General features: G+C 44.3%; 1 protein-coding gene across 1 annotated transcript in view; it reads left to right on the forward strand.

Moving 5' to 3' along the window:
- RAB31 (RAB31, member RAS oncogene family) overlaps window positions 1-21204 on the forward strand; it is a 123464-nt gene that overhangs the window by 38037 nt on the left and 64223 nt on the right. Inside the window, exon 2 of the mRNA XM_021689463.1 lies at window positions 14778-14857. Coding sequence (XP_021545138.1) covers window positions 14778-14857 — 80 coding nt within the window. The remainder of the gene's footprint in view (window positions 1-14777; window positions 14858-21204) is intronic.

Below are 21204 nucleotides of genomic sequence, written 5' to 3' on the forward strand. Positions count from 1 at the left end.
AGTGACTGTAGTCGGGATGTATGAACTGTTTTTTCAGTCTGCCCTGCAGAATTGAGCATAGAGTACAGGTCCAGCTCTTCTAGAGTCTTAGCACTGACATGATAGACTTTGGCTGCCATCACCTATGATGGCACATAGTAGGTGCTCAGTAAAAATGCAGCCAATGGAAGAGCAGCCTTCTAAATGGTCTTAGTTTCCTCCTTTGCTTTCCCTCCAATCCTCTTAAAGCTCCACAACTGGGTGGATTTCATTGGTTCCCACTGTCCTCAGACAAGTTCCATACTCCTTACCCAGGTTAGGACAATGCCCTTGGCCTGTGGGTGTTCCGGGGTCTGTTCTGATTGAGTGACGCTCTTTGTGCGGGTGGTTAAATCATCCTGACATTGCTCTTGCCAGCCTGATCTCTCTCTAGCCTGCAGAACATTTGTTTGCGTTCTCCTGCTCCTGTTTCCAGGTGCTTCTTCCTGGTGGGTGTATCAGTGTTAATTAGGGTTCCTTCAGGGAAGCAGAGCTACTGTATTATGGGAAAGGATTCACCGCGGTTGTCACACTTGATACCAGTGTGGGCGGAGGGGCAAGGGGAGACCTGGAAGAAGGAGCTTGAAAATCAGAGGAAACCCCTGGAACCAGACAAATACCAGTGCAGTGGTCAGGTGGGGCTGTCACGGAAGCTCTGAGAAGCTGACACAGCCAACAGCAAGTGGCCTGCAGAGGGGCAGGGTAGCTAGCTGTCTGTGGGCAGGGCAGCTCTGCCTCTCGCCTACATCTGGAGGGAGGTCTGGGGCCACAGTTGGGAGAAGGTGGATGCAGAAGTGGGCTGTGCTGGGAACCTCTTTCTACCTGTGTGGTGAAGACCTTCAGTAGTGTAACAGCAATTCTTGACTTCCTGCAAATTCCCCTTTTGGCTAATTCTACCCCAGAACCCTATGGAGAAAGGGATCCTGAGAAATGTCATCCCTGCTTTAGCCAAGTTGACAGTAGGATAATCTAGGATGGTGCAGAGCAGACCGGTGTAGCAGAGCGTGTGTGGGGTGTGTACGCATGTGTGCATGCATACAGATGTGCATGTGTGTGCATGCATTTGTATGCATGTGCATGCATGCGTGTGGGTGGGTGTACAGTGTGTGTGTTTCACATGCACACATGTGCTTCAGATCCCCTGCAGAGAAATGTGTGAGAATATCAGAAGAGGGGAGATAGAGCCTCTGGCTTAGAGAGCTTCTTTAAGCTTCCGACTGGGTTCTAGTCAGAGCGGGATCTGCAGGAGAGGCCAGAAGAAGGGGCAGAAGGGGCATCTGCTAGTCTCTGGGCTCTTCATCCACATGGTCATGGGGAGCTGCTGGCATCTTTGCCTCCCAGAGGAAAAAACCTCAAACCTCCACTAAATTCAATTCTTGGACAGACTTTCTTTATCCCCTTCCTCTGTTCCTGTTGCTAGAATTCAGCTCTCCCACCTCTCTTCCTCTGTTCTCCAGTCCTACTCCGTGCCTTTCCTGGCAAATGCATCCTTTTGGTTTCAGATTTAATGCCCCTGCCTCCACGAAGCCTTCCCTGATCTCTCAAACGTGGGTTAGATGCCCCTTTGTTTCCCCGTCATAGCACTTACCACGCATGATATGTGATGCTTTCTAGTTTACTTGTCTCTTCTTCCCTGGACCAGGAGTTCTGTGGGGGTAGGGACATATGATCTTGCTGGGACTTATCAGCAAGCACCATTTCTTCCCTTCCTGATGTCATACAAGTGATAAGTGCTGGCCTTTCTGATTCCAAGTTCTAAGCTGTGTGTGTGAGCATGTGTGTGTGTGTGTATGTGCACGTGCGTGCATGCGTATGTGTGTGTCTGTGAATGGTTCATCCATCCCCCCGTGGTGATGACCAGTTGACCATGGCTGCTAGGACCTCTGCTCTGGAAGTGCAGCACGGAGGGTGGGACCTCAGGACAGTGTACCCTACAACATCTTCAGAGTTCACCAGATTGCCTTGCTGGGTGGGAACTGGAAGCAAGGCGGTAGAAGATTAAGCAACACTGATCTTTAGATCAAGCAGTGTGTGGATTTGAGATTGAAAAGCAGTGGTAGCTTTGTTTTTTCTAGGTTTTGTACCCAGTGTTGCCTTGAACACAGACATTCGGAGATGGGTTGGGGCGTAGCCTGAAACGGAGATGCTCAGCATTCAGAATGGGAGGGAGTCAGAGGGCGTCTATGGATTCAGCAGATCTTTCGAATATTTAGGTTATAAGTAACAGTGAGAATCTGATGAGGGACCTTCTCACATTCTCACCCGCAGAGGTAATGTGTGATACGGGGGGTGTCAAATGCCTGACACCCATGACTCATCCTACCGAAGGGTGACGGGAGTGAAGAGGCAATGTGCTTGCCTGGGGTCCAGCGGCAGGGGGGACAGAGGAGAGGCTCGCTCTTTCAGTTCATAGCTGCGCCCCCACCGAGCTGCAGCTTGACTTTTGCCTGGTGGTGGGGGAAATAACGTGAGGCCATCAGATTCTGACAAGGCACAGCACCCTGGCTGGTCTTCGGGTGCTGTGCCTCTGATGTGCTCTGATGTGTTGATGTGTCCATTATTAGGATCGTGTGTGTGTGTGTGCGCACGCGTGTGTGTGTGTTAGAAGCTCCCTGGCTAGGGAGGGGAGGCTATGGTGAAAAAGGGGAGCATCAGCCTAGGGTGCTCCCTGATAAGCACCTTCATTCTCGGGGGTATTCAGGCAGGTACATTGTTGGGTCATTGTTTGTCTTGCCTTTTATCTGAGACTTTGCCATTACACATTTTCTCCACAGAGATTTAGGATTGATTTAATGAGCTGTTCTTCAGAACAGTCATGAAGTAGGGTAATAGGATTCTCTCAAGCCCAGAGATGAGGAAATGAGCTCCCCGGATGTGTCCTCCATGTTTCCTTTCTCGGTCTTCCCACTCTCGAGTACCAACCATCCAGGCCATGGCCTGACTGCTGGGTTGGAGAACATTCCTACGCTTCCCCTGAAGTGTCTTGTCACGGCTCCTAAGAACCACAGTAAGGGTGTGTGGATGGAGGAGGAGGAGAAGAACCGAAACAGCTCCTGCCCCACCCGCTGGTGTTGGAGTCCCTGCTGACTCACTGTGTGGAAATGATATTAAATGAAGGAGAATGTTTCTAATGAGATGAAAAGGCACTTCATAAAACAACGCAACCCTACACAGGGCACTGTGTGAATGGTTACTCAAAGCAACTCTGAAATGTCTATAATGAGATCTTAAAAGCAAATTCTGAAATCCCCCGTTCTCTGCTTTCTGATCTTGCATGCTGTGATTTTTTTCCCTAGAGGCCTTAAGATTGAGTTATTCCTTTACATTGTAGCTCTTTATCTACCATAACTGTATTTGCTGACTTTGGGTTTATCTTCAGTGCTTAAATCACTCTAAAATAGGTTTTGTCAGTTAAAGTCATGTAATATCTTTACTCTCTCACGGGCCTGAGAGTGGCTCCTAGAGGAGGACTTGGAATCGCTGCTCTTGGGGCAGAGCCTCGTGAGTCCCATGCAGCTTTGCTATCATCATGCGTCCAGGCCACCCTCTCATACTTCTGACCTGCCCTCAACTTTCACTTACCGCTCTGCAAAGGAGGCATAACTCTACTTCATTAAGGTTGCTGCATGGATGAAATAAAATTGGTTCAGAGTCAGTGCTTAATACATGTCTGCTACATCTTAGTTATCCACTGCTGTGTAACAAGTTACACCAAAATTTAACAGCTTAAGACAGCATGCACTTACTCTCTCACTGTTTTGTGGGTCAGGAATCTGGGCGCAGCTTCATGGGTCCTCTGGCTCAGGGTCACTTACAAGGCTGCAGTCAGGTGTCTCCTGGGGCTGTAGTCACCTTGGAATGGGACAGGGGGGCAGGGTCTGCTTCCAAGCGCCCTCGGTGGTTTCTGGCAGGACACAGTTGCTGAGACCCCTTGTAAACGTGCTCTGAGGCCTTGATGGCTGTTGGCTAGAGCCTCTTTCAGTTCCCTGCGTCGTGGTCCCCCCATGCATGGTGGCTCACTTCCTCAGAGCCGGCAGGTGAGAGGGCCAGCAGGAGTGTCAGAAAGAGGGCAATCAGTTTTTGTAACCTAACCTCGGGAGTGACACTCATTTTTTTTTTCATATTCTGTTTTTTAAAAGCAAGTCCTTAGGTCCAGGCCACATGCAGGGAACCAAATACGGGGGGTCGGGATCATTGGGAACCATTTTAGAAGCTGGCTACTACAATTATGATCATTATTTATCTTTATTTGCAAGCTCTGCAAATTGGGAACAATGAATATTGAGTGTTTTGTAAGGAAAATTCCAGAATATAATAAAATCTGAGGTTTCATGTTTGGTGCCTGTTGTGGGCCAGGTATTTCATGAATCAGTGGATTTTCCCTCTATGAAGAGGGGAGCCTATGTCTTTGTCATTTGTCCAGTGACCTGTCTTGCCCAGCCAAGGGCCCACACATAGGTTGCTTGTGAGGAAAGAAAGGTGGCCAAAGGATGGTTGGTTCCTTGAGCAGGAAGTACGATTTAAGTAAGAAATTGTGTTAACTTTTTTTGTTTTTAAGGGGTTAAGGTCACACCTTCTAAGATCATTAGATAAACAAATTTCTGCTTAGCTGCACAGGGTTTGTACATGAGGACAAACTGCTCTCTGAGAAATGCCAAGAAGCAGTGGGTCTGTTATGAGAATAACGGAAGTAAAGGAGCTAGGGAGCTGCCCTTCCTCTTTTAAAGAGTGTCTTCCTTCTTCAAGTAATCTGCGAAGTAAGGCAGGAGGAGATATGGTGACCGAGAGGACTGCTTTAAGAGCTGGGGAAGGAGAGGGACAGAGCCCCGGGTATTCCTCTTTCCTCATTCCTGCTACGTCCGTGTCTTTGGCTTCCCTGTGACTCCGATGACATTGCCACCAGCTGGGCCGAAAGACGCTTCACCACTGGGGCCAGAACATCCATGCCTGAAGGATTTCTAAACTTCAGAATTTACTAGATCTGCCAACTCTGGAATAATGTGAGGCAAATAAACTTAACAAAGGTAGAAAGGGGATGGTAGTTTTAAATATCATAAATATTTTCTTCCTAGCATTGGTTTCTTTGGGGCTGGGTGATGTCCCCGAAACATGACCATTTCTTCTTTTTGAACACTTACCTAAGAGTCAGAGAAGATCTGGGGAGGAGTCTTAGACTTGACACCCATGTCCTTGGCCAGGTTGCTGCGATTCCCTCCTATAAAATGAGGATGCTAAGACTTAATCAAACATGATGAGAGATATGAGGAGACAAGGCAGTTTAACCTTTCCACAGACAATAGAAACAGACCCACAGAGGATATGGATAATGGAATTACCAGATGTAGACTTTAAAATATGTAAAATATAAACATGTTAATATATTCAAGGAAATAAAAGTCATGATTTCAAAAGCTCACAAGCAATTGAAAACTATAAAAAAGAAAATTTTACGACAGAAAAAATACAATAATTGATATTGGGGAAATCAAAAAATGGGATTATCATCATGTTAGATACATTGGTAGAAAGAACTAGAAATTAGATCAGATCTCCAAACTGAAACTCAGACAAAAATACAGAAAACAGAGAAAAGAGTATAAGAGATATATAAGATAAGGTGAAAAAGTTTAATACGAGCCTATCTGGAATCCCAGAAGGAGAGAAGAGATATAATAGAGCAGAAGCAATACTCAGAGATAATAATGGATACTTTCCGTATGAAATGCCTAGCTTGGTGCCTGGAACTTTTTATGTGCTCAGTAAATGTCAGCTTTTCTTATTGCCCACATTACTGTTTTGCTCGCTCCTGTTCCTATGAAAGATTTGTGCTATTGGCAATATTGCTGGAGTCCAAATCTGCTAGACCATTTGTTCAACAAAGATCTCTTTAGTCTCCCAGGGTGTTCTGCTTGTGCTGAAAGCCTGAGCATCTGGTTCTCACTGGCTAAAATCCCCAGTTTGAAATTAGAGTAAGTTTTCCCATGGAAACAAGTAAGTTACCCTATAGATATAAACAGAGATCAGGTTCCTCCATTGTAGAGTGCTATAGTTCAGCCGCAAGTTTGGGAAATAATCATTATTTATTTACAGCATTATTTCAACAGAAAAATGCTCTCTGAATTTCAAATGATTAGCCAGCAAATGCAGTGTTGGAAGATGGCCATCGGTCATTCATTTGATGTATCGGCGATTGCCTGGACAATGACCTCGGTGCGATCACTCTAATTTCTTGTCTTTGATTCCTTTGTGAAGTTTAAGTCTTGGTGTAAGTGTCCTGACTGCAGGAATTGGGCTTAATTTTCTCATCTCCCGTCCTTGCATATTGCTGACGCACAGGCACTGAATAGACGAGTGGATGTGTGATGGATGCACGCCTTTTGGAGAGAGATGGTTTGGCCAGTGAATAGAGCCCTGGGTGTGGGGAAAGGGATGTTTGAACCTGGATGATGCTTTTACTAGTTGTAGGACCGTAGACCATGGTTTCCTTACATGGGAAATGTGGACAGTGCCTTCTGTCCTCCGCTTTACAAAGGGCTGTTGTGAGGACCCAGTGAGAGAAAGTGAATACATGTGTCTCTGTTCCCTTTGGAACCGTTTAATTATCTCCTTCTTGTGGTATTCATGCTCCTCGTTTCTCCTGATTCCTTTCTATTACCTAGGAGGATATTTTTACATGTCTCCTGGTCAGCTTTTGCACCCCAAACAATGACCTCTTATCCTCTGTATGTTGACTTTACATTATTCTCATATACATCTAGAGAACTGTGGACATTTCCAAGCTTTGTTCATTAGAGCCCAAGGGGCATTGATCTAAATGCATAAATTCACTTGTGGGGGCACTTGAGTGGCACAGTGGGTTAAGTATCTGCCTTCGGTTCAGGTCATGATCCTGGAGTCCCCAGATTGAGCCCCACATTGCATCAGACTCCCTGCTCAGTGGGGAGCCTGCTTCTCCCTCTGCCCCTCCCCCTGCTCTTCCTCTCTCTCTCTTTCCCAAATAAATAAATAAAATCTTTAAAAAATTTTCACTTATGTTATTTACATGCTTAAAGTAATGTCTGTAAGCATTTTTGTCGCCATGAGGTAGATAAAGAAAATAGTTCAGTGACTCTCAGACTCGGGACAGAACCCACCTTTTTCAATATGAAACAATTCAGTTTCCTTATGTCATATATATAGTTAGGTTCCCTTTGTAAATGGATTTTGAGACATTTGTTATAATGCACATCATTGACATGTTTCAAAATAACCATGACAAAGGTACAGCAAAGTTGTTTGTGGGAATGCTCAGGGGCTTTTAATTTATATTGTATTTTCCTCAAATAATTTTGGGGTGTGGTTTCCTAAACACAGTGGGATGCCTATAGTTGGATTTTCTTGCATTGCTAGTTCAAATTTTTCCCAGAATGTAGCGTGAAGGCTGATACTTACTCTGTTTGGACAGAGGTCTCACACCACCAAAGGAAATCTTGTAGAATGTGTGATAATAAAATAAGCACATTATAGACTTGAATTTAATGATGTTTTTTGTTTTCACGGCACTTTTTTTTTGGTAGTGGTAACTGTGATTTATAAATATTGAACCCTTTTCAGTGCCAAAGATATTTAGGGCTCAGGGGCAAACAGGCCCATTAAGTCTGTAATTCCAATAAGCCTTTAAATGTCATCCAGGAACAAAGTACTTCAGTTCTGTGGAAAGGGTGTTGCAGAGACAGAACTAAGTGATGCATGGGAGCTCTCCACGGAGCTTACTGGAAGCTCTGGGGGTGATGTGCAGTGTTTTGACCTTGAGTCCTTAGTCTGGCCAGTTCAGGTTCCTCAGAAGCAGTGGCCCGACTGAGTGATTGGGGTATTCTGCCCATTGCTTTGTCAAAAATCCCATGCAGAGGAGGGGAATGGGATTGTGTATCCTCTTCCCCTTAGCCAAAGCCTTAAAAAAATACTTGGTGGGTTAATATGGAATTTGTGCTGCCTTTCTGTGGGGTTTCTTTGGAATTAGGTATAGACTGCAGAGCTTCGAGGATTGGGATATGCTTGACAGAGCATATTCCTTTGTGTCAACTCCTGTTCTGCTTTCTCTTCTGGGTGGATCCAGGGTTTGGGGAAGGCCAGGTGGTGCCATCGAGGAGTCCTGGCTGGGATGTGGGGACCTGGCCAGCTGACACAAGCGTGGTGGTGAGGCCCTGGGCCAGGCGCCCTACAGCCGCAGGAAATGGAAATTGTCTCCTCCGTGACCTCATCTCTTCAGCAGCAGCACACACTTCTTCTAGACATTTCTTCCCCATCTGCCCCAAAGTGGAACTAATAACAGGCACACGCAACACAGCCCCAAATCACTAGTCACTGTTCTCTGCACTTGCCTGCAGTTTGTCTCCACAAGGCCATCTCGTGCACGCGGAGGGGCATGTCCAGTGTCCTTGATGGTGCTCTCGGCTTCCTGTACTTTGGGGTCCAAAGATCAAGCCGTTTGCCATCCCACGGTTCTGCCCGTTCCTCTCTTTGCTGTTTCTCTCCATCCATAAAACCTGGCTGACCTTCACAGTCCTCCTAAATTCCTAACTTAACTCCCTATCAACGTGTAAGCACTTTAGATTTTTTAGAAGTGCATAAGGCTCAAAGTCTAAACACTTAAATAAGTGGATGACTAAAACAAACAAATAAATGCAAAAAAAACCCCTTGCCATGTGGCTTCTCTCTGAGTCCTAGACTAGAGACAGATGCTGAAATGATCATTTCCATAGTTCACATGATGGGCAAATCATATTCTGCCTCTTTGACATTTGGTTGGCATGAAATGAAAGCTTAACAGATTCCTCTCTGTGCCACAAGTTATTTAATTTATAGTGTTTTTTTGGGGCCATTTCTAATTTTTATAAATAATACTTCCATGAACTTTTTTGTGCTTATTTTTTTTACATTCCTAGGAATGGAATTCCTGAGTCTGTGATTCTTGGTCTAGCTTGTCATTTCCTTTCCATAGGAAGCACGTTGGCTTATAATGCACTTTGTGAGTTTGGAGAGGAGGAGACGGTAGGAGCGAGTTGACTGTTGGGAAGAGTAGGGCAACGGCAGAAGACAGCCATTTGTCCTGGGAACACTCATTGTTTGAGTCATACTCATTGTCTGCAGAGCTGGGTTGCAACGATTTTGAGGCCCTTTTCAGGTTCAATAAAATAACATATCCTCAACTGATCAGTGATGTCTTCCACGAGAGCAGGATTAGGTAGGGGTGGTATATTTGCCTAGGACCTACCGTTTTTTATGGAGAGGTAGGAACGCCTCCTTGAAGCCTGTTACAGTCGTCCAGGAGGGAAGGGATCATCAAGGGATGCCCTGCGTTTTACAGGACAGCCGCTGCAGTTTGTGGTTTGTGATTTCATAATCACAGATTTACACGTGATTAATAAATGTGACCATTTGAACAGCAGAGATTGTCATGTCAGAATAAGTGGTGGTTCTCGAAAGATTGCATTAGCCCCAGACAGTGACTTATATGGGAGGAATATCATTGAAGGCATCCATTTCCCCGTAAGTAGATGGAACCGATCGCTGGGCCTCGTGGGTCTGCTGCCAAACCACACAAATGAAAATACAGTAACACATTGATTACCCCCCAGGGATGATTCTGCTGAACTTTATTCCTGGTTTGTGGAATCAGAATTGGTTTTATTCTAGTGCCTCCCCAGTAGCTGGTAGTATGTCCGCCTTTCATTGCAGGCAAAACCCCAGCAGATCTCTTTTGAGGACACACGGTGCTAAAGGAATACAAGAACTCCTTGGGAGTTCTAGAAAATGGACTTTTGGGGGAAGAAATTTACATTTGGCAGGGAGGTTGATTTAACCTGGTGAGAGCCTTAAGAGGATTTCACTGGCACTCAGAAAATTAGGTTCTGACTCGACCAGCCAGCTGTGTGACCCTGAGGAAGTCCTACAGCTTCCTCTTTTGAAAAACGAGGAGCCTGGACAAGATGGACTATGCTAGTCTCATAATCTTGTGGAACGGAAAACTATCTGCAGAGATGAGTTTCCTTCCATCCCTGTGAGCCCACTAAAAATAAAATGGCCTTTTAGAGAATGGTGGGCAGCTGCGGGCCCCCCCCCCCCCCCGCCCCCGCCCCCGCCCCCGTCCTCTCTTTGCTCACAGACGTCTTTCTTTACCCAGTCGGCTTTCGGCTTTTCCTGCTTCAACCCCGTAGGCTTTCTCGGGCGCGAGGCCTGACTCAGCGGCGCTTCCCTCTTGTGTCTGTGTGTCACCGGGCGAACGAGGTTCCTGCAGGAAGAGGAACTCACCGAGGCAGGCGATTCGGAAAAAGCGCCCCGTCTCCTGGCGGGCGGCGGGCTCCCTCCCAATCCTTGAGCAGGGCCTTCCCCTGGTGGCCGGTGGGGGGACAGCAGCCCCCCCCCCCCCCCCGCCCCCGCAGGTCGTTTCTGGAGCCGCGCAAAGCCACGGGCCACAGAAGATTCGTTGAAGCAGTTCTTTGTGAAGAATATTGTCTTTTCTGACACAGACTTAAACTTTGCCTCTCCTTTTGTTTTTTAAATTTTTTTTCCCCTGTCAAATATGTGAGGGAGGGAAAGAGAAACTTCAAGAGTGAAATGGTAAAAAGAAAAGAGACACAGAGCGGGGTTTGAATGAAGAATGAATTGTCAGTCTAAATTTGAGTAGGCTTGCTGCTTTAACTATTCAGAAAAGCCAGTATTTCAAGCCTGAGTTATCTGTGGAAGATGATGAGTAGAGAGGAATTATTTCCAGATGGCTTTTGAATGTTTCATCCTCAAGGGCATTTTGAGAATGGGCCTTGGTGGATCTGTTGGGCTGTTTTGGGGATCTGGAGCCGGGTGTTCTGAGCGGAGCCCTTGGGTAGGGCGAAAGGAGAGACCCAAAATGGGCTTCCTAGAGCCAAGTCCTCATCATGGAGTGCACGGTCTCGCCAAAGCCTGCACACCAGGGGCCCCTCACTCGCAGAGAGTTAGAGCCATGGTGCTAGCAGGGGAAGGGGCTCTGGGTGCTGCTGGGAACGGCAGGCGTTCAAGAGGGCTGATTTCTCAGCTTGGAAGCAGGGGGAGCCTGGGTGTAAGCCGAAAGGACACCAAAGAGGGCCCAAAAGGGACAAAACTTGAGAGGTGCGTATTTGTCCGCTGAGCCCTGGGCAGAGCAGCCCTGCCTGCCTGTGGGTGTGGGTACTCCCTCCTCCAGGCGCCTCTCCCAGCTGTGGAAGTGGGGGGGGCGCTCTATGTCCTGTGGGTCTTGGTTTGCCCTCTGCGGGCGCGGGAAGGGCAGGGCTTGCTGACTGCCTGCTGGCCCAGTGGTGAGCCTGAGAGAGAGCATTTCTACACTGGGGACGAGACAGACGCTCACGTCAGCCCTGCCTTCCCATCTTGGGGATGGCTTCTGGGGGTGCACAGGCAGCAAAGATGAATCGTTTAGCATTTCTTGTGGGATAATGAACTTGAGAGCTTCCTATGGGAGGAGTTGCACGCTATGAGCTCCGTGACATAAAAATATGTAAAAGTACACATCGGTCCCCACCCTGCCCACCTGGCCATTTGCAGAGAGCAGTTCACCTTGCAAGAGTGCATTTTCCTCCTCTTCAAGGGTAGGGCAGCATCATCCTTTGGTTTTTACGTTCTCTGGGGGTTGTGTGGGCTAAAGGGTGACAAGGGCTCCTCATCCATGGGGCCGGGGGACAGAGGGAGTTCAAAGCAACTGAGATAAAAAGAACTGAGTTGTGGGGTTTGGGGAACTGTGAGACACATTAGCCGGAATCCATCCTGAAGGTTCGGCTCAGAAATAGCAGCGGCATATTGATCTGGAATCCGAGAGCTAGTGTTTTAATTCTGTCACCACCTCTTTGAACTCTGCACATCGATGTGCACACTGCAGATAAAAGGCCTTTGGTGCTTTTGTTTCATTATGGCTCACAACCAGTGAAGGCCACTCTCCCTGGGATAGGAGACCTTCTGGAGAATGATGTTCTGATGAGTGTCACCAGCCGGGGCCCCTATTGCTCCACATTTGCAGGAACTGTCCTCTAAGCATGGGGGTAGGCGGTGGGGGTGGGGGGGCAGCGCGGCGTGAGAAGGAGTAAAAATAATTCAGATTGCCAGTTGATATTTCAAATCTCATTTTGTATTTCAGTGTAAAGAAGAGCACATTTCTTTTTTTCAACATTTGCTCCTTGATTTTTAGGCTTTTAGACACCTTTAACAGAAGAGAACCATATCAGTATTTTTTTCTTTTTGGGCTATGTCGTTTCCCATTCACATATAGATTGCATGGTCCTTTCCGATGAGCATGTGTCGAGGAGGCCATCTCTGTGTCTCCTTGCCTTGCCATCCCTCTTAGAAGAGCAGTGACTGCCAACTGAGGCCAGTTGCTTTGTTCTAGTATGTTCTACTTCCTGGGCAGTTTCCTGATTTTACCTTATACCTCTTCCTTTGAAATTTCCATTTCTACCATCATATTTTTTAATTTCTAAGATCAGTCTGATTCGCTGAATAATCTTCTAAAATAGTATCCTGCTCTTTTTTTGTATGGGTATAAACATTTGGTATTTCTTAGCTGAGCGTTTATTTTTGATAGATTAAAATGTGTCCCGAAAGGTCTATTAGCACAGCAGCTTGTAGACTGTTGCAACATCGCTTTTAGTTGGGGGATTCCATGTGTCAGGATCTGCAGGATTTTTCCCTCTTACCCAGAGGGCACTCCACACTTCTTCTGTCTGGCTTCACACGGGGCAACGTGTGAGCTGCATCTCAAGGCCCCAAGCCTAGCCCTGTCTGATACAGGTTTCCTGGAGACTCAACTTTCACCTCTTCTTGGAATGGTTTTGTGGCCAGGGGTACCAAGGGTATTTTTTTGTGCAGCCTTTCAACAGTTACTCCTGCTTTCAGCCTTGTTCTCCAATTCTTGATGTGTTCAGGGATTCTGTGGCATGAATTGTCTTGCTTCTCCGTGGCTCTCCTCCCTGGTGGCCCTCAAGGTTCCACCTTCTTCTTTCCCAGTGACCACTAGGCCACGTGCTTTTCATTGACATCACTTGTCTGGTGTCTCATCTCCTATCTGTTTGACCTTATGAATTTGTGTCTTTTATTCCTTAAGCCATTTGACAAAGGTGTTTGGAGGGAGTGGATAGAAATGCATGTGTATTTGCCAAATGGCCAACAGATATATGAAAAAGTGCTCAACATCGCTCGGCATCAGGGAAATCCAAATCAAAACCTCAATGAGATATCACCTCACGTCGGTCAGAATGGCTAAAATTAACAAGTCAGGAAATGACAGATGTTGGTGGGGATGTGGAGAAAGGGGAACCCCCCTACACTGTTGGTGGGAATGCAAGCTGGTGCAGCCACTCTGGAAAACAGTATGGAGGTTCCTCAAAAAGTTGAAAATAGAGCTACCCTATGATCCAGCAATTGCACTACTGGGTATTTACCCCAAAGATACAAATGTAGGGATCCGAAGGGGTATGTGCACCCAATGTTTATAGCAGCAATGTCCACAATAGCCAAACTGTGGAAAGAGCCAAGATGTCCATCAACAGATGAATGGATAAAGAAGATGTGGTATGTATTTACAATGGAATATTATGCAGCCATCAAAAGGAATGAAATCTTGCCATTTGCAACGACGTGGTTGGAACTGGAGGGTGTTATGCTGAGCGAAATAAGTCAATTAGAGAAAGACATGTATCATATGACCTCACTGATATGAGGAATTCTTAATCTCAGGAAACAAACTGAGGGTTGCTGGAGTGGTGGGGGGTAGGAGGGATGGGGTGGCTAGGTGATAGACATTGGGGAGGGTGTGTGCTATGGTGAGCGCTGTGAATTGTGCAAGACTGTTGAATCACAGATCTGTACCTCTGAAACAAATAATACATTATATGTTAACAACAACAAAAAGAAGATAGCAGGAGGGGAAGAATGAAGGGGGGGAAATCGGAGGGGGAGTCGAACCATGAGAGATGATGGACTCTGAAAAACAAACTGAGGGTTCTAGAGGGGAGAGGCGTGGGAGGATGGGTTAGCCTGGTGATGGGTATTAAAGAGGGCACATTCTGCATGGAGCATTGGGTGTTATACGCAAACAATAAATCATGGAACACTAAAAAAAATATATATGTAATACATAAATAAATAAATCATTAAAAAAAATGCATGTATTTGATTTCCAACGTGTAATGGACCTCTATCCTAATCAGCTTTAAAGAATTATTTAACAGAAAGAGCATTGAGACGAGACCTTTTTATAATTAAGCAGAACTGGAGGTTATTATGCAGCCATTAGATTCTGAAGAACAAATGTTAGAAATGCAGACATTAGAATTCATAAGTCTTACTGGGTGATACTTAGAAAAATAGATTACATAGTTTTTGAGTGCTAAAGGTTTTGAACAAAAGCAGTTTTATCTCTACCAAAACAATGCAGTGTGTTACCATACTTCTCCTCTAGACCCCTTCAAAATTTTTCGAATTTCTGGAGATACATATATTGTGAACATGTGAGTTCTGGGTTAATTATTGTATGTATGTGGGCCATGTTTCTAAAGCTTATTTTTACCATAGTTCTTTCCTTTCTACAAAAGCAATACAATTTCCTTGTAGAAAATACTGGTAAGAAATAGAAGAAAATATCCTCCTCTCCTACTCCCACCGATGAGAAGTAACTTCTCCTGTCATCTGGTTCTATGTTTATACTAGGTTAGAACTGATACCCTTGGTCTTCATGACTGTGTGTCCTCAATCTTTTCCAGGATACCGGGGTTGGGAAATCAAGCATCGTGTGTCGATTTGTCCAGGATCACTTTGACCACAACATCAGCCCGACCATTGGGTAAGTTCCTGTATGTTCTTCTCTTTCACATTTCTTCCTTCCAAAACACCGAGAGGTCACTTTGTGCCTGAGCCTTCAAGCAGTTTTCACCCCAGCCAATGAGAATCTATCCCAACTGTAAAGACTTTGTGACAGAAATGCAGTGACTTTTAGGCAGGATGTCTGGGCTTACTGTCCCTGTCAATAATTCTTTTTTCCTAGCTGACTGGCTTCTTGGGCTTCAGCCTAAGACCATCTCCTTGATCTCCAAGAGCATTACTCTGTAAGTCACATTGGCTTTATTTCCAGATGGAAGATGAGACACAGGACAAATCCCTGAAGGTTGAGCTTTAAGTTCCTGCCAGTAAACCTGGAAATACTGTCCACTCACACAGCACAGTTGTCCAGAGTCTGTGGGGGCAGATGGATTTTCCTTTCTGGATTAATTGAGTGTTAGCATTTCCATTCTTATGCTTGGGGAGGGGAGGTGGACTGTTCACTCTGAGACCCCAACCTTAGAATATAGGGACATTTTCCTATTCCATTTTCCCCTTTCCTACAGATGCTTTTGCCAGATGTGCTTTGCTGTGCCATTTTGCAGGTGCTTGCTTTTTCACTCTCTTAGAACTTGGCCTCACTAAAGTTTCTCCCTGAAAATATCATGCTCTTTGCAGAGAGCAAAGGTTTTGTTTTCTTCAGAAGGGAAAGAATGTGTGTCTGTATTTTGGCAACACTGTAGGATTGATGAGCACAGGGGTGATTGTCTCTATCACTTGTAAGTGGAGAAGATTCATAGCAGGGCATAAGTAGATGCTCCAGCAGTTGGTTGATAGGCCAGTGGCTGGAGTGGGGTAGGTGAGAAAATCCACTACAGTTTGCAGTTAAAAGTGCCTTAAAGAAACATGTTCACAAAAAATATGCATCAAGAACAAGTTAGCTGTGTCCATTTCATGGATGCTGGCAGAGGACACACAACTCTGGATCAGACACAGGGGAATTAGCAGCAGTTGGAGTATTCTCATTTTGTATTGGTTCCTGGAGCACTAATTTCCTGTAGGGTGACGTGAAGAGGATCAGATGATATGCTATATGCAGTGGATTGAGTTATAAGAGAGGACCCCCAAGTTTAGGGAACCCAAATCTTTTATAATGGGCAGTAAACATGTCTGTGCTTTGCTCCAGAGGGAGACCTTGTTTCTCTCTTCCAAGACTATTTGCCTCTAAGAGGTGGATCATTTGGGTCACAGTATCTTGGTTGAAGTAAGTCATAATGCCAGTCCAGATTCAAGGGAGGGGAAATAAATCCCACCTCATGGTGGGAGGCAGTCATTCAGAGGGGGAGCCGTATGGATCATTGGTACCCATTTTGGAGACAATCAGTCAAACCCTGTTGACCCTGCTTTGTCTAAGAAATGCATTGTGGTGGTTTTGGCTTTTAAAAAATTATGTATTATATGGAAATTCTCTGTACTTTATCTTCATTTTTTCTGTAAACCTAATACTTCTCTAAATAGTCCATTAATTAAAAAATTATGTATTCATTCCTCAAATTATAATGCTCATGAAAAATTCAGACCATACATAAAAATGTAAAATAAAAATTGAAGTCAGAGGATTTTACTAGCTTTCTGATCCCATTTTCTTCAATTTACATCAACAATATTTAGGGTCCAAAGTGCATACTTAACATGCTTCTTGTAAGTGTTTTCTGTGTCTATGCAGGTGTACAAATACATAATTTCTAAAACCAAAAATGGCATCATATTCTACCTGCCATGCCACAGCATGCATTCTCTATCCTCTGCCTTATTTTTCTTTCATGAATACAAATTTCTTAGAAGACAAAATAAAAGGAACACTTTACTGTATATTTCCTTGACAGAGTCAAGAGTAAAGTCTAATTTTTCTGATTATAAAAGTTCATATTCATTCTAAAAAACCACAGAATTTATAAAAATTGGAATCATAGTATACATACAGTTTTTTATCCTATTTTCTTAATATATTTTGAACATTTTCTTATAATATCACATAATCTTTAGAAACATGGAAATACTATTTTCTCTTTTTATAAAGTATTATATACTAATAAAAAATTGAAAATGAAGAAAACTGTGAAGGAAATATAAAAACCACCTATAATCTGGGGCTCCTGGGTGGCTCAGTTGGTTAAATGTCTGCCTTGAGCTCAGATCATGATCCTGGGGTCCTGGGATGGAGCCCCGCTTTGGGGAGCCTGCTTCTCCCTCTCCCCCCTGCTTATGCTCTATCTCTTGCTATCTCTTTCAAATAAATAAATAAAATCTTAAAAAGAAAAAACAAACTGCCCATAATCTGCCTTCTGGAGTAGCTACCATAAATATCTAGTATATCTTCTCCCAGGGTTTTTGCTATGTGTATATAAAATCTTTAGTAATTCACCATTATATTATGAATTCCATGTTACTAAATGGTCTTTAAAAAAAGGATTTTCCCCCCAGTTTTATGGAGATATAATTGACATACATCATCATATAAAAAAGCAATGATTTTTTGGGGCACCTGGGTGGCTCAGTCAGTTAAGCGTCTGACTCTTGGTTTCAGCACAGGTCACGATCTCAGGGTCGTGGGATCAAGCCCTGTGTTGGGCTCTGCATTCAGCATGGAGTCTGCTTGTCCCTCTCCCTCTGCTCCTCCCCTGCCCTCTCTCTCCTCAATCTCTCTCTCCCTCTCTCAAATAAATAAATAAATAAATAAAAACTTTTTAAAAAAGCAATGATTTTTAATGGCTGTATTTTCCATTTAAGTTGTTGAGGTTATTTATAATTTTTTTTGTTTACTTTTTAAATAATGTATAATGTATATCCTGGGGCATAAATATTTGCACGTACCTCTGATTATTTCATTGGGTTAAATTCATAGCAATGGAATAATTCAGTCAAAGAATATGAACATATTTAAGGCTCTTGATGGATATTGCCAAATTGTTTTTCAGAAAGGTTGTTCTTATTTTTCTGTACACTTACCAGCTTTAGGTCTTGAAACATTTTTGTATATATGATTTTGAATTGTTATTTTCCACTAAACTTCAAACTTAAGCATTTTCTCATACCTTAAAATTTCTTCATAAACATAATGTTAAGTGACTGTAAATTCTGTGCTGTTCTGCTGTCTACATTCCTTACTTTTCTTCTGGAGTCAAGGTTGGGATGGGCTCTTCCATTCTTACCTGTTGTCCTTTCCTGATATAGTTCAATTGCCCAATTAAAAAACCCACTCAAAATTTATCCTCTCTTATGATTTTGAAAAAAGTGTTTCCAGACTCCAGCTTCAGAAAACTAAAGCTAGCAGGAACAAAAGCATTTCTTGGAAGGTGTTATATACGGACTGCAGTTCTCATCCTCCAGCTGCTGGGTTCAGTGTGCTGGGACTCTGGCTTTAGATGAGTTTTGTTTAGCCTGCACAGTGCTTTAAAATTTTTAAGCCAGTAATGGAGAATCAGGAGATTTTTACATAATAAACCTGCATTTCTGGCTTCTTTTAAAAAATCAGTAGACTTGGCGTAGCCGGTGCACATGCCCACGTGGCAGGAGCCAGCTGGACCTGAGCCTCGGGTGCTCTGTGTGGGTGGGCGGGCTCTCTCCTTTCCATGGCGCTCCCGCTGTTTACTGTTATTATTATTTTTATCAGTATGAGTTTTACACCTAGTCCGCTTGGCTCATTTATATGGTTGCTGCCTAGTCCTGTAGACATTTGAGTTCAGGCCCCAGGCCCAGGGCCTTTTTCACTGTAATGCTGCTGACTCCAAGAATCAGAGCAGTGAGGTGACTTGTTGAGGCACACCACAGCCGTGAGCAGCGAACGATGACTCAGACCAAGTGAGTCCACTTTCAAAGTCCACCCTTGTTCTTCCCACTGTGATCAAACTGCCACTGGGGAAAGTCCACGGGCTGTAAAATGTCATTGTTTCAGCATCAAAAGAGTTCATTCTTATCGTCTTCTGTGACTCACAATGAAAAATCTTGGCTTTGCTATTCAAGCAGATTGTGTTGACATCTTGAACATATATGTGTGTGTGTGTGTGTGTGTTGTGTGTCTCCCTTTCTGTTTCGACTTTTACAAGGTAATTGTGTTACTTCTATGCCAGATTTTGGTTCCCACAGATAACGAAGTCAGTTCAGCATTGCCAAGGCTCCCCCCTCCACCACTCTGGAAGATAATCTGTAGAGAAGAAAAGAAGCTTTAGGTTCTTAAGATTGAATGTTAGCAAAGCTGTTAGAAAAAAAAACAACAACCCAAACAACCAAAAGAACAAGGATTGTCAGTCGTCATTTCAAATATTAGTCGTCTTTTTTCTAGTGGCAGGAAATGAGGAACACAGAGGGGTATGTACATGAGTGTGTGTGTGTGTGTGTGTGATCCGCATGACGACTATACTAAAGCTGTTCCTCGTAGACTTACTGTGTATCAAGCAGGAATTTCACAGGTATCATTCCCTCATTTGACCCTACAACAGCCCCCCAGATATGCAAAGTAGATACTGGTTCTGTTTCTCAGATGAGGAAACTGAGGGGCTATCTAAACACTCATTCTACCTTGCTGGAAGCGAGGGCAGGCCTCTGCATTTTGTTCCTGACTGTGCTGAGAGATTCTTTGACCATGGACAAGGCAGTCTTTCGGGACTCAGATTTTACCCCCCTTGTCTGTAGAGTGAAGAGGTTGGCCTGGATATTTCATGTTTTTTTCCATCTCTAAAAGTCTCTGGTTCTAAGGTTTTAAAGGCATGAACTTAGTTTTCTAAGCCTGAGAGCTTTTTTTTTTTTTTAAAGATTTTATTTATTTATTTCAGAGAGAGAGAATGAGAGAGAGCACATGAGAGGGGGGAGGGTGAGAGGGAGAAGCAGACTCCCTGCCGAGCAGGGAGCCCGATGCGGGACTCGATCCAGGGACTCCAGGATCATGATCTGAGCCGAAGGCAGTCGCTTAACCAACTGAGCCACCCAGGCGCCCTGTTTAGTCATTTTAGATGATGTTGATCTGTATTCACAGAAATGGAAAGATATCCATGATACATCGAGTGGAGGGAAAACAAAATGAATGTAGAGTATGATCAATTACGGCTGTAAACACTGTATAAACATAATTTGGAAGGATATATACCAACTTATTAGCAGTGATTGTGGCTAGGTGGTGACATGACAATTGATTTCTGTTTCCTCCTTTGTTTTCATTTTTTGAATTTCTTTTTTGGGATGTCCATATATTGCTTTTGTAATGGGAAAAGTAATAAAGACATTTCCATTTTTGGAATATATTTGCTCTTATCAGTAGTCTGTGTATATTTTAAGCACTTTAAAAGAAATAAAGTGTCATGGGACAGTTGTGGTTTTGATGATATTGGGTCATATCACTTAGAAAACTGCTTAGAATTTCCATTTAGTGCAATCGTAGGTTGATAAATAGAACTGTTAACTTTTGGCGTTGTGTGAGTATGTTGTGAGGGTTGTGTGGGAATTGCAGGGACATAGGCTTTTCTTTTTTTTTTTTTTTTTTTTAAAGATTTATTTATTTATTTATTTATTTGACAGAGAAAGACACAGCGAGAGAGGGAACACAAACGGGGAGTGGGAGAGGGAGAAGCAGGCTCCCCGCCGAGCAGGGAGCCCGATGCGGGACTCGATCCTGGGACTCCAGGATCATGACCTGAGCCGAAGGCAGTCGCTTAACTGACTGAGCCACCCAGGCGCCCGACATAGGCTTTTCTACTTGGGACTTGTGTAGTTTGCCTCTTAGTCTTGGGGAAAAGTAGGAGAAGTTGAGGAAACATTACTGGGATGGGTGCTGAGTGACGTAGGGCTGTACTGTGTGCTGGATGGTGGGTCGGCTGGGCCATAGGAAGTAGGGTAGACAGCCTGATACCTTACCCCTAAAAACTCTACTGTGCCTCTCCTGAGAAAAAGAACATAGTGAGTATACCATTATCACACCTAGAAAATTAATTTTTAAAAAAGATTTTATTTATGGGGCGCCTGGGTGGCTCAGTTGGTTGGGCGACTGCCTTCGGCTCAGGTCATGATCCTGGAGTCCCTGGATCGAGTCCCGCATCGGGCTCCCTGCTCAGCAAGGAGCCTGCTTCTCCCTCTGACCCTCCCCCCTCTCATGTGCTCTCTCTCTCTCATTCTCTCTGTCTCAAATAAATAAAATCTTTAAAAAAAAAAAAAAAAAAAAAGATTTTATTTATTTGAGAGAGAGAGAGAGGAGAGAGAGGGTGGGAGAGGAGCAGAGGGAAAGGGACAAGCAGACTCCACGCTGAGCGTGGAGCCCAACCCTGAGATCGTGACCTGTGCTGAAACCAAGAGTCAGACTCTTTTTTTTTTTTTTTTTTTTTT

The sequence above is a fragment of the Neomonachus schauinslandi genome, chromosome 14 (genome assembly GCF_002201575.2).
Source record: "Neomonachus schauinslandi chromosome 14, ASM220157v2, whole genome shotgun sequence".
NCBI classification, from domain to species: Eukaryota; Metazoa; Chordata; class Mammalia; order Carnivora; family Phocidae; genus Neomonachus; species Neomonachus schauinslandi.